This window comes from Alosa pseudoharengus, unplaced genomic scaffold (genome assembly GCF_046254945.1).
Source record: "Alosa pseudoharengus isolate Yale_2024_CS ecotype anadromous, Long Island Sound unplaced genomic scaffold, YU_APseudo_1.1 YU_APseudo_1.1_scf_15, whole genome shotgun sequence".
NCBI lineage: Eukaryota > Metazoa > Chordata > Actinopteri > Clupeiformes > Clupeidae > Alosa > Alosa pseudoharengus.
This window is the reverse complement of record NW_027468620.1, coordinates 11027391-11040533: the sequence shown is the minus strand read 5'-3', so window position 1 is coordinate 11040533 and position 13143 is coordinate 11027391. Positions and strand designations below refer to the sequence as shown.

At 46.2% G+C, this 13143-nt stretch overlaps 1 protein-coding gene across 6 annotated transcripts in view; it reads left to right on the top strand.

Annotated features, from left to right (window-relative positions):
* lyst (lysosomal trafficking regulator) overlaps positions 1-13143 on the top strand; it is a 113689-nt gene that overhangs the window by 52352 nt on the left and 48194 nt on the right. For 4 of the 6 annotated variants that reach the window (XM_076285517.1, XM_076285515.1, XM_076285519.1 and 1 more), the window contains 11 exons: positions 508-877; positions 3115-3271; positions 4458-4631; positions 5519-5679; positions 5770-5883; positions 7225-7415; positions 7923-8168; positions 9105-9278; positions 11469-11618; positions 11768-11905; positions 12628-12826. In XM_076285517.1, coding sequence (XP_076141632.1) covers positions 508-877; positions 3115-3271; positions 4458-4631; positions 5519-5679; positions 5770-5883; positions 7225-7415; positions 7923-8168; positions 9105-9278; positions 11469-11618; positions 11768-11905; positions 12628-12826 — 2074 coding nt within the window. The remainder of the gene's footprint in view (positions 1-507; positions 878-3114; positions 3272-4457; positions 4632-5518; positions 5680-5769; positions 5884-7224; positions 7416-7922; positions 8169-9104; positions 9279-11468; positions 11619-11767; positions 11906-12627; positions 12827-13143) is intronic. The other 2 variants (XM_076285518.1, XM_076285520.1) reach the window with 1 other exon arrangement.

Here is a 13143-nt window from a genome sequence, read left to right as displayed (position 1 = left end):
CGTACAAATAACATGGACAAAGGAGACCTTTTGTCTTTTTTCCCCCCTTGCAGTCAGCAAACAATGTACATTGTAGTTCAGTCCTAAATATGGCTTGACATTTTGTTTGTGGGATTTGTTGCTACACTTGGACACAGTACATTAGCCCCTGCAGTGAGTCATCAGGTCTCTCCTCTTCCTCATCCAGTTCTCAGGCAGCATTAAAGCGTCCCGTTTTAAATTGATTCCAAACTACATGGTGCGTTGTGGGGTCCCCGGTGAAAAATGCCCGTTGTGCTCACAAGGCCGGATGTATGGGCCCTGAACTAAGGGTGCGCTAACCCGAACAGAAACGTTGAGTGCTGAAGACTCTAACAAACCGCAACGCCATATGGCATTCAACCAAAATATATTCATCTAAGCTTACCTACTCATCATGCAGCTACTTTCTAAGTGTCTTGTTATTGTTCTGTGCCTGTACATGTGTCTTATCTGCGGTCTTATCTGCGGTCTTCTCTCCCCCCTCAGGAGGTGCTGCTACGGGGCCTTCTGCAGATCGTCCAGGCCAACATGCGCCTGCAGCCGCTACACTTCCTCTCCTTCCCCACCGTGCTGGGCCTGCCTCCGGCCGGCGGGGCTTCCCCAGGCCTCAGGCCCAACGGGGCGGCCGGGGGGAAGGGCGTGGGTGTAGGGGTGGGCGGCTTGTGGAGGAGCAAGTCGTCCACGGGGTCGGAGGGCCGCCTGGGGCACCTGCACGCCTCCCCCTGGCACACCGCGCCCCTGCATCTGCCCCTGATGGGGCAGAACTGCTGGCCTCACATGGCAAGCGGCTTCAGCACCGCCCTCTGGATGAGGGCACTGAGGTCGGAGGATGAGGAGGAGAGTCCTGTAGAAAGAGGTGAGAGCCTGGACAAGGGAACTCAGTCTAGACAGATGCCCCTAAAACCAGTGGTTCCCAAACAGTGTGTGCTACAGGAAGAATCCATATACAGTAGTTTCTATTGACGTTGATGATAGTTAGCAATCAACCAAAATTGTAGGCTATTTAAATCACATTTTGTGATGTTAGTTCTACACCTAACTGACTGTCTGCACTGAGAGACAAGTTTGGGAAACGTTGCCCTAAACCGTCCACTGAGTTATATAGGATTGCGGACTGTATTGTTAGGAGAGTGCCGTAAGGTGAACTCTTGGAGCAATATTGCTGGGCAGTGTTAAGCCTCACTCAGACATCTGGGGATTTTGCTTGTTGCCTCAGAGAGAGTTGAGCACCATAAACACTGTGCCAGGACTAGTCAGCGGCAGCAGTAAGCGTAACCAGGGGCGGACTGGGACCAAAAATCGGCCCTGGCATATTTGGCCCAAGCGGCCCTCAAATCGGTCGGGCACACCTAATTAAATACAAAATCTTTGCATTACCCTTAAATATGCATATATTTTCAACTGTCATGGAGCACTGAAAGTCACTCTGTCTGATCAGAGGTAGCCATGGAGTACATGATCTCCATATTCAAGTAGCCTAGGCTATACAAGCAATTATTAAAGAAGAGTTTCTGCTTGAATTCAAAGTATCATTTCAAATTATTCAATACGCTACATTTAAACTATACAATGCTCAACTGACAGCAGCACCAAACAGTTACTGAATTTGCCTATGTGTAAAGAGCGAAATTACCTAGATTGTAGTAGACATTAATCACTGTAGGACAACTGAAACAACAACAAAAAATAGGGCTGTTGCTGGAAATATTTTATTCCTGTAGGCTATACTACATTGCTGATACATTTTGGAACATTATAGCTACATTAACTAATTATCTTTAATGTCTTCCTTTTAATGTCTTAATGCCTATCGTATAGGTTACTGTATATTAGTTGGCTTGTGCATGAATATGACGATGTTTTGTAGCCTACATTTCCGTCAGTCTACAGTCTTTTAGCCCATCTTTACCATGATAATTGGTGCAAGATAATTAACCCTTCCAAGATAGAACCCTTTCGACGCTCTACTTTGAGAGACCAACCACTCATGCCATCGATGTTGAATTTTGGGCGTCTGACGGAAACTGATCAATCTGACCAACAATTAACATCGATTTGACACTTTTGCTGTCCGGGGTTGCAAATCATTCATTTAGAACATTTAAGTTACGCTGTTTGTTATTATAATCACAGCACGGCCTTACGTTATCATAACCACATCATTACATTATCGCAATTAATAAGTCATCATAATAATCATCGTTAGCATGGCATGTCACATACCTGCTCCACCACTGAGTTCTTATCATGTAGCCGCAAGGCTCCACCACCTGCTCACTCTCCCTCTGTATGCTTGCTTACATCCTCGTTCAAACTCAACGAACTTCAATGTGTTACTTTTGCACTATTGTCACGACCAGCATCCGCCGCAATTTCGTGTAGGCAACTTCGATTCTGATGGCTCACAAAATCCTGGCTCTGGGCCAAAATGCGAGGGGTGGGCCTGACGTGAGCTGTTATTGGATCAGTCGACATATGGAAATGTAACCAGTGGGCCGCTGATTGTCCTTCCTTTGGGCCGATCGTTAGCCAAAATGATTAAATTATAGCCTATTCTATCGGCCCAAAAGGTGTGTCGGCCCACCGGGAAAATGCCCGGTATGCCAGATGGCCAGTCCGCCCATGAGCGTAACGCAATATTATCAGAACCGGTAATATGATTGCTCAAAAGAGTTGCCTCATGTCTCATGTATGATCATCTTTATGGCAGTCAGCAGTGTGTGTGTGTGTGTCATTCGGAGCCTGTGTGCTGTAAGAGTGTGTATTACACACTTGGGCTGTACGGTTCTCTCAGTTTTGATGGGTTTTCAGCCTAGACCCAGCCAACCCAGACACAACAGCATTAATGTAATTCCACAGAGAAATTCAACTGAATTGAATTGAATTATTGACTCAAAGCATTACCAACCAGTTTCCCATGCATGGATAAATCCTAGTCCCTAGACCAAAAGCTTTTTTCAGTGAAGATTTTCATCAGTTTTCTTTCAGTCTAGGGCTAAGCTAATGGGAAAACGGCCGACAAGTTAACAATTACGTAAGCCTCTATTCATGTCAATGCTTTTTTGAATCTAAATCACCGCACCTGTGATCCAGGAGAGGAGTCTGCGGCGGCATCCGAAACCCAGACAGCTGCCCCTGTGTCTGGGGAGAAAGCGACAGACGACGGCCTCTTCCACGTCTTCTCCATGGGCTCCAAAGCCCTGATGCTGCAGGTGTGGGCCAACCTCTCCACCGGCGTCTTCACCTTCAGGTACGCACTGACCGGCCAGCGGCCGCTGAGTCTCCAGCAGCTTACACCTCGTCCGCTGTGTCTGCAGATGCTGTTAACACATGCTGCCCAGCAGGATAGGTCAGGTGTAATCCAGATCAGCTGTCGTCTCTGAGCTCTGCCATCCGCTCGCCTGACATTCAGCTGGTTTTGGTATTGATCTGCAGTCTATAGGCTGTCCTCCATGAAGGGATTTTCCTCACTCTCCTCAGTCGCCTGGGTGTTTTTTTCCTCTCTGCTTTGACTTGAGTAGACTAGAGTAACTGCAAGAGTGACTTTCATTGACTTCACCTTGATCATCTGCATCGATGTGCAGACATCAGTGTCAAAGTCCAAGACTGGGGAAAAATGTTTTTTTCTGTGCCAGTCACGATGAAAAATGGAAAGATCCACACACAGAACAGCTCCTGAAATGATTTTGCCAAAAAAAAAGATTGGCTCATAAAATAATTTCACAGAAGCCTTTAGTTTGGAAATTTTTTTTTTTCAACCTTGCTAGATGTTTTTAATCCAGCACATATCCAAGTGGCCAGTATGTGCATTTCTTTTTATACCCATTATCTGTCTGTCAGTCAGGCATATAACATTAAGATTAATCTTTTTTTTATTCAAATAACGCTTTTCTCAAAGCCAAGGTTGCTTCACATACTGTAGCAACAAATACTGTCCAATAGTAACAATGACTACATAATTGACAAGGAAGACACGTAGCAGATAGCACGCTGTATATGGTAGTGATATGCTCGTTCTGGACTTATTTTCCGATAATGATACCGTAAATAATCCCTTACGTAACAGACCACAATGCTGTATGCATATATTGTATGTTATTGTACGGCTCTTCGCACTGCTATAATTGCTGCAATGATTCAAGTTCAGTGTGTGTTGCAAACTATTTGTTTCTCAGCAAAAGCCATGACTAAACAGTAACAAATAAATTTAGAGTCGTATCATGTGGAGTTTATTTTTTCGTTTTGCCAAGTAGGCCTATAAGCAGGATAATGTATAGAACACTGGTCATTATCGGGAAGCTAAGTCCCTTCAGGGCCAAGTAAGACCCCTCCGCTGGTATATGTATATGTGTATGTTGAACGAATAAATGAATGAAGGTGTATATCCACTGATTCCAGTCTCATGTGTTCCTCTTCGTCCATCCCCCTGGCTCCAGGATCTGCATTGACCCCAACGACGAGATGAAGGCGGGCCTGCTGGCCCAGGCGGAGACTGGGGAGGGTCTGCTGACCCCCGGCCAGTGGCAGCACCTCAGCTTCACCTACACGCAGCAGCCCGAGGGCAAGAAGAACATCCACGGACGCGTGGTCATGTGGGTGTGTGGCGTCAGGTGAGGAGCACGCGGGGGACGGTGTGTGTGCGTGTGAGTCTGTGTGAGTCTGTGTGTGTGAGTGTGTGCACACACATGCACGCTCGCTGAGTTGTGTGCGCTGTAAAGGCTTCTACATACCTGACGCACCCGACCGGTAGCGCGACAATGTGACGTCAAAATGACGTAGATCTCTCTGGCGCGCCAGGGTTTTGGCCGTGTAGCACACGGTAGCGCACCACTCATTTTTTTTCAGACGAGCGCGACAAGGCAGAAACAGGAAGATGGACTAGTTCAAGGGCAAGCGAGTTGCAGTGTTTTGTTACAATCGTGAATTTTTAATAGTTTGCTGGATAAGTTAACAAAGTTACCAGTGAGAGTTGCAACACATGGAATTAAGAGGAAAGAATAGAAACGATTTATTAAGGCCTGAACGATATCTATTAAGGCCTGAACAAAATCTCTTTCCACTTCAGGAAATTACACAAACTCTAAGTGTTGAGGGGAGGCAGACGTCAGTGTTAGTTGAGTGGTCATGCTGAGAGCAATGGGCTAATGTTGGAAATGTTTGGTGTCATTGGTTCCCTTTTTTGTGTTGTTGCTTTGTTGTTGACATTTTATGACCCCGGTCATAATCACTCACGTTGATTCAATTTGTCCACTGACCTCAGTTTTCAGATATTTTCATAGGAGTAAGAAAAAGACCCCAAACTGCTTTACATAGGTTCTGCACCCAGGGCATGCTTAGTCCTGCTGATAAGATAAAGATGTCCTCAGCCCTGGGTCAAACACATGACCCACCCAGTCTGGCAGTGCCTTAATACAGCCACCAAAGATGAAAACAGACCTTCTATTTTTACAGTAACAGCAGTTGACCTTGTTTACTCTTTCTGTTTTGCCTAATACAGGAAGTGTGAGTTGTCGCTAGACTACATGCTACCCAGGAAGTCCAGCCTGTCGTCAGACAGCAACAAGACCTATTGCATGCTGGGACACTGCCTGCACGCGTCGGAGGACGTGCCCAAGCCAGGTGCACGCTGGGATATGGGTACCATGCTACTCTTCAATGGTACGATATGATCCTCACTGTATTATGTTATAACCTCCCATGTGTTTTACATTGCCATTCAATATGCCTCATACGTCCCAATGAATCCAGGGGAGCAATTGGAGAAACGTGGACCTAAACTGGCCACAGGAGTAGGGCTTTGGAAGGGTCACCTGAGAAAATCAGTCGCTCACATCAGAGCACCACAGCTATGTTCAGTTCAAGGTTTGTCATTGGTGTGAAAAGCTTAGCAAAATTACCAAAGTACTCGCTTTTTTCGAGTTTGCAGGGACAGCTTAACACAAATGTTTTCTTGCAAGAAGAGTGTTTCTGTGGCATACATCAGAGATTGCCAGCTTGCATCAAAAACGTGATGCATGTTGCTTGTTACTGGACAGTGGCCTAGAAAGAAGCTCTGGCAGTGATTGAAACAGGATAATAAATTGTAGCTGTTGTTTTTGCTGCTACAATGGGTTTAACCAGTGTGAACATTTTACTAATTGCTGGCCTTTTTGCTGTGGATTGTAGCTGGAGATTTTTAACACAAGTCTGTCAGATTCATTTTTTGGATTGACTTGAATTTTAATCTACTAACTCCCATCTGCATGCTGACCCTCCCTGTCTTTGCCTCGTGTCCCCAAAATGTGATATTTCTGCCGACTGGAAGAATTTGCTTTGTTTTCATAACGGGTCATATGGCTGGCATGAATACTTAATGAATATCTCTTTACACCTCAGATTTCGCCCTTCAGAGTCACTTATGCAAGCAGTCCCCGTTGGCAGCGTTTCTGTGGCTCTGTCGTAGAACCTGAGTCTCCTGCACTCCATTTAAAACATTAATGTCGCTCGTGAATAATGAAATCAGAGTGTGCTTGTCTCTCTCTCTCTCTCTCTCTCTCTCTCTCTCTCTCTCTCTCTCTCTCTCTCTCTCTCTCTCTCTCTCTCTCTCTCTCTCTCTCTCTCTCTCTCTCTCTCTCTCTCTCTCTCTCTCTCTCTGTGTAAGCTGCTCTGTGGCATGTGACCGCGCTGCTCAGGGTTTGTTTTGGTGGTGTAGCACGCCGGTTGGGAGAGACAAACAGTCAGCAAGACAGACCAATGGACAGGCAAACACCTAACCTAGACAGACAGGGAGACGGATCGACATCAAGGGAAACAGACAGACAGATGGCTGGCCAGACAGACAGACAGACACTAGCAGAAAGAAAAGACAGCTAGATAGATAGACAGGCAGGCAGGCCCTGCACTGCGCTGTGTTGTGTTTGTGCAGCCCTGTGCCCCTGCACGAGTGGCAGGATTCTAAGCATTCTTGAGCCCAGGAGGAATGCTGCTGACAGAATGGCCGCCTTGTCGCTCTTAATTTGCCAAGAATGGCTTTGGTGCGCTCGTTCCCCAACCTGTGAAATGCACTAATGCCATTAAACGTGCACAAGCACCTCCTTGCAGTCTCGGGCCAACAGTTTGGTGCACCCTTAGTGGCCCTTAGCCAAACAACAGCAAGAGCCATACTGTATTTGTGTGTGTGTGTGTGTGTGTGTGTGCATGTGTATGTGTGTGTGCACTTTGTAGGTTCCAGAATCGACACAGACGAAGCTTTCTATCTATATGCCAGTGGGCCTGACCTCACCTCCATCATGCCCTGCAAGTATGGCAAGCCCAGAGGGACATTTTCCAAATACGTCACACAGGAGGGTCTACAGTGTGAGCAAGTCCGGGATTTGCTCATGAGAAACAGTGACATGGACACTTCACAGCTCATGGTGAGTCAGAACAATGTGAAATTATTCTGAAATTATAAATGATTAAGAAATTTGCATAGATTGATTGTCTTTATTCTATAATGCCCAAAGAATAGGAAGAACCCATACATTCTACTTATAAATTTAGCTTTTTTTCTTTTTCTTTTGTAATTGCATGGCACCTAGCTGCACCCTTTCCAACGCTGAGGTATTAATTATCAGGCAGGTTGTGTTGTGTCACTTGTTTAAGAAGTTGCAGCTGATTGTGGTCAGCTGCACATGTCATTGTGTTGTCAAGAGAACAACAAGACCACATGGGGTCTTGTTGTTCTCTTGACAACACAATGACATGCTGGGGAGATCTTGGTGTGGGCGGTTGCCAAAAATGACTCGAAAGACTTGAGGTCGAAGGAGAAACTTTGCTCTAGTAATAGTTAGCTTGTGACTGTGGTTTTGTGGTCAGGGCCACCATGTCTAATCTCTTAGATTGTTTGTGTCTGTATGCATGCCTACACCTCCACCTTTCAGGAGAACCTGGCGGTGGTGTTTGCTCCCAGCAGCCCCGGCACATACACCATCTACGAGCCGGTGATCCGTCTGAAGGGCCAGGCCAAAACTGTGGTGTCCCAGCGGCCCTTCAGCTCCAAGGAGGTGCAGAGTTCCGTGTTGGAGCCCCACGCCTTGCGATCTCTGCAGCCCAGCCAGCCACACGACCTTCACAGCGTTCTGCACAAGATTGGCGGCACTGGCAACTTTGTCTTCCTCTTCGCCCGGGTACGAAAGACTGTTTGTTTTAACCATACCACACCTTTTACCATACCATAAAAAATAGGAATAACGCTTTCATCTAAACCAGACTGGGTGCTGAATCCTCCTCTAAGTGGATATAGTTTTTGAATTAAAGAGAGCACTCATTAGTACTTTTATGCTTATTTTTAATCACTCCTCAACAGGTGAAACCCTTACCCAGTGTACCTAGCCATGTGTACCTAGCCACATTTCTTCTACTTGCTCGTTACCCCTGGACACCCCTAGTAAGGATTAGTTTTTTTGGTCACGGGGCTGGGTTTTAATGACATTTCCAGCTTAGTGGATCTGCTATCACTGTGATATCCAGGAGGGGGCAGGGGTCAGGAGTACGCTCAGCCAAGTTCCGGTAACGTCGGCTGATTTTAAACCCTTCCCCAGCCCTTTCTATTCCTTTTATCCACTCCTCATAGTTCACTGATTTTTTTTTTTCTCCAGGGAAATGTCATGTTATGGTACAGCTTGCCCAGATTGTAACCTGATTTGTAGTGATGATCTTTTCCTCAAAGCAAAGATTAGATTACGGTAGATTTTGCTACTACAGTGCTATAAGTTCAACATTTCAGGTCTGATATGGGAGTTCCCTACAACCACATAGATTTTCTTCTCATCTTTTGACACAAACTACACTTATCCCGTTATCCAGAACACACTGCATATTGCATGAGCTCTCCTTCCAAGAGATACTCTTGCAATTCTCTATTTCTTGTTTGTGTATGTTATGCGTCTGTCCCATCTTTCTTTTACTTTCACCTTGTTTATATTTCTCTGCCTCTTCTGCATCTTTTTTTTCACTTTGTTTGTTTAACTTTATTTCATCTCTCTCTGTCTCTCTCTATCTCTCTATCTATCTATCTATCTATCTATCTATCTATCTATCTATCTCTCCCCCCCCCCCCCCAGACTGTGGAGCTGAGTGACTGTGAGAAGACCCAGGCTTTGGCCCTGCAGGTGCTCCTGTCCCTGGTCAAGTTCAACCACCACCGCACACACGAGATGGAATGCTACAATGGCTACTCCATGATTCACCAGGTCCTCATCAAGTCCAAGTGCATCGTGGGATACCACATTCTCAAGGTGAGCCTGGCTGGCCTCAAGCACAGCTCACCAGCAATCGATGTTTCTCAACACCCAGCCATGTCTACTGAAACGCTGTGCTGTTGTACCTAAATAGCATAGAAGTACCTTCTTCACTCTTTGTTGTGGTTCATGTTCACAGTGTTGATTTGTAGTCAACAGTGTGGCCTACTGGGCTTCAAGGGTACTGCAGAGAGGCCCCTTGTGAACTGTTTACATTTTTTGTTATCTCTGGCTTTTTCCATTAATGAGCCCCTACTGTTTAACTCTGAAATTGATGCATTGGTCTGGAACTGTTTGGATTTTTTGTGTACTATCAACGTGTTGTTGTGTGCATAGGCAAGCGCTCTAATGAATACACATGCACGTCGAGTGTGGTGATTATTTTCCTGAATGGCTTGTTTCCGCTTCAGCTTGTTGACTGAAGGGAGACATGGAATGCATCTCTACAACCAAATTATATCATAGCATGACTGCTCCATTTAATACAAGCCAAAGAATCGAGAAAATGTTTTTTGTGTGCATTGTGGAACCTGATTACTACTACTCAGCAAGACTGGGAAATCTCAAAACACTGGGAGCAGGGGGGGGTGGTGTGCGTGCAACTTGCTACAGCGCACATACCAGGTGCGGGTCCACAGGGACCCAGGTTTGAGTGCCTACCGGGTCATTTCCTGGTCCCACCCACTTGCTTCCTGTCACTCTCTTCACTGTCCTATCGGATTAAAGGCACCAAAGCCAACAACAAAGGGAGCGCAGGCCGCTGGTCCCCCTGCTGTCATGTGCACTGTATGTGATCATATTACGCACTTCCCAAGAGAAATCCAGCCTCATTATCAGCCTGCCCGGCTAGCTGCAGGCTATGCTAACTGAGACACTAATGCTATCAGACGCTTTGGCCCCAGCCTGCGCTAACCAAATCAACCAACCCTGTCATTACGTCAGGCTGACATGTCCCTCTGTACGTGCCAGTGTGGCTGAATAGCCTGCCAGAAAACAGCATTAGGCATACGGCATCTGTGGGTTGGATATTTGTTAAATCCACCCCTTGGTGCAAGTATATACAGGTTGGGTTTATTAGTTTCTGTTTTTTTTTTTTACCAAATGTGTTTTGCTCCAGTCAATAAAAATAGGATTTCTCTGTGTGAGTAGGTAATTGTATTGACAAAGCAGTATGTTTGGTTTAGCATCCCATGAGACAGCTGAGGCGTATCTCTTTGAACCTATAGTCACTCTGCAAGGCAGAAGTCATGACTCCCAGGGGAAGCATTAGCAATATTTATATGGGTCCTAAACCCTAGGCTCAAATGACAACCCCAATGTGTGTGGGTGTGTGTGTGAATCCAGCTAGATAATAGGTTAGATTTCAATCAGTGATACTCAGTGTTCTGTGTCTTGTGTGTCGCTCTGTGGACAAAGGTAGCTTGCGCAGCGCCTGCTTTAGTTACTGTACACATGATGTGCTGTTATGAGGAAGCCAGAAAGGTAAGTCAATGCATTTGAGGGAGGACGATGCAAATCAAACGACTGTATCGTAATGCAGCGTTAGGATGCAAAGTGGACAGGAATGGACTTTTGGGAGGTCCCAAAGGACAGTAGAAAACAGATAGAAAAGAATGGAGGGGGAGCGTCACAATGTTTGTGAAGACCCAACACAGCCATGTAGGGTTATAGGACAATACTGAGGGAGACTGGACTGGGATGGAATGAATTCACATCAGTCATCACAACCCATTATCATCAGTTATCACAACCCATTATTCTTCCTTTTGTCTGGGTGAGCTATGCCGCAAGTGGTAGCATCCTGACCACATCCGGCTCTGAGTGTCCATGGGGACCAGGGTTCCATTCCGACCCGTGGTCACTTCCTGGTCCTCCTCCCTTCTCTCTCCCACTCATATCCTGTCAAACTCTACTGTCCTATCCCAATTACATGCAAAAGCCTCATATATATGTTTTAAATCATCCTTTTGGGACTGTGGCTCAAGCGACAGCACCCCATACCACTCACGGGTTCCGTGCACACGAGGATCCAGGTTGGAGTCCGGCCTGAGGTCATTTCTCGAGCCAACTCCCCATCTCTCTCCCACTCATTTCCACTCTCCACTGTCCTATCAAAAAGGCTAGAAAGCCCATAAATAAATCTTTTATAAAAAAATATTTTATAAAGAAATCCCTTTGTCCTTTCAGACATTACTGGACGGCTGCTGCAGTGACGCCATTCTGACTCTAGGGGAGGATGGACACTTCCACCTGGATGTGGAGTCCACCGCCGTCGTCCAGGATCTCAAACTCCTCTCCGAAATCCTGTTGGACTGGAAGATCTGGGCTAAGGCTCAGGTAAACATATAACCACGTGGATACAAGCACTAAAATACTGTTAAATCTCCCCTACTGCAAGGTTGTTTTAGAGTAAGTACCAGTATATGTTGGTCTTATACTTGAGCAATAATTGTGTGTGCGTGTGTGTGTGTGTGTTTCCGCTCCAGTGTGGTGTGTGGGAGACGCTGCTGGCTGCACTGGAGATCCTTATCAGAGTGCACCACCCTCACCAGATGTTCAACATCCGCCAGCTGCTCAAGGCTAAGGTGGTGCACCGCTTCCTTCTCACCTGTCAGGTGCTGCAGGTACGAGCCCGCCACTCGCCTCCCCCCTCCTCAGTCCTCACACCAACACTCAGCTAGCAGGATGTACGTTAGATTAACTGGTAAGGTAAGATCACTGAACTGAACACACAGGTACACAAGGACAGGTAAAATACAGGTACCAAACCCACCACTCATCTCCTGCTCCTCAGACCAACACCCAAGTGCTTTAGTAAGTGAACATAACACCCAAGTGCTTTAGTAAGTGAACAAAACACTCAGGTGATTTAGTTAGTGAATAAAATACTCAGGTGCTTTAGTTTGTGCCAACCAAAATATAAGTGACTGATTCCATAAAGACATACTGTATTGTCACTGGTTATACTTTGGGTCTGTCCGAAACGGAAGGCAGCTGCCTGCTCACAATTAATTACAAATTTGGACGTTGAAGGCATCATGAAGGATACATCTATGCTGCCTTCAAATTTCGGCAAAACCAAGGTATCTTAGAAGGCAGCATTTCATATAAATATTTGATTCGGACATGCCTTGATGCCTCGCTCCCCTGTTAGATATCTTAGAAGGCAACATTTTTTCCTGTTTCGGACACAGCCTATATGAGGCTAATTCATCTGTTCTGGCAATAACTCCAAACCAGTGATGTATCCTAACTGCCTACAGTATCTTTTTCATCAATGTCTTTTTTCTGTCTCGTCTCTCATCTCTCATCTCTCACACACACACACACACACACACACACACAGGAGCATCGAGATGGGCACCTGACCGCCATACCTCAAGAGGTGTGTCTCTCCTTCGTCAAGATCATCCAGGAAGTGCTGGGCTCCCCACCGGACCTGAGCCTGCTCAAGTTGGTCTACAACTTCCTGCTGGCCGTGCACCCGGCCACCAACACCTACGTCTGCCACACACCCACCAGCTTCTTCTTCTCCCTGCACATAGGTAAGGTGCTGTCACAGATCGTAGGTGAGGCACCATAGCTGATTGTAGGTGAGGCAGTGGCATCAGTTGTAGGTCAGGTGCTGTCGCCGATCATAGGTGAGGCGCTGTGGCCACCTTACACAGTTGTTCATATGTAAGGTTTAAAAGCTGGTCATAGGTTACGCCTTGAAGCTCCTCGTAGGTGAGGCGCTGTTAACTAATGCTACAGGTAGGGGTGTGCACATTAACCATCCCATTTGGATATTCTTAGTTTCTACGAACGGCGATTCAGTTGTTTGTGGCAGAGGCAGTAAATAGAGGATGCAGTGAGTAGAAAA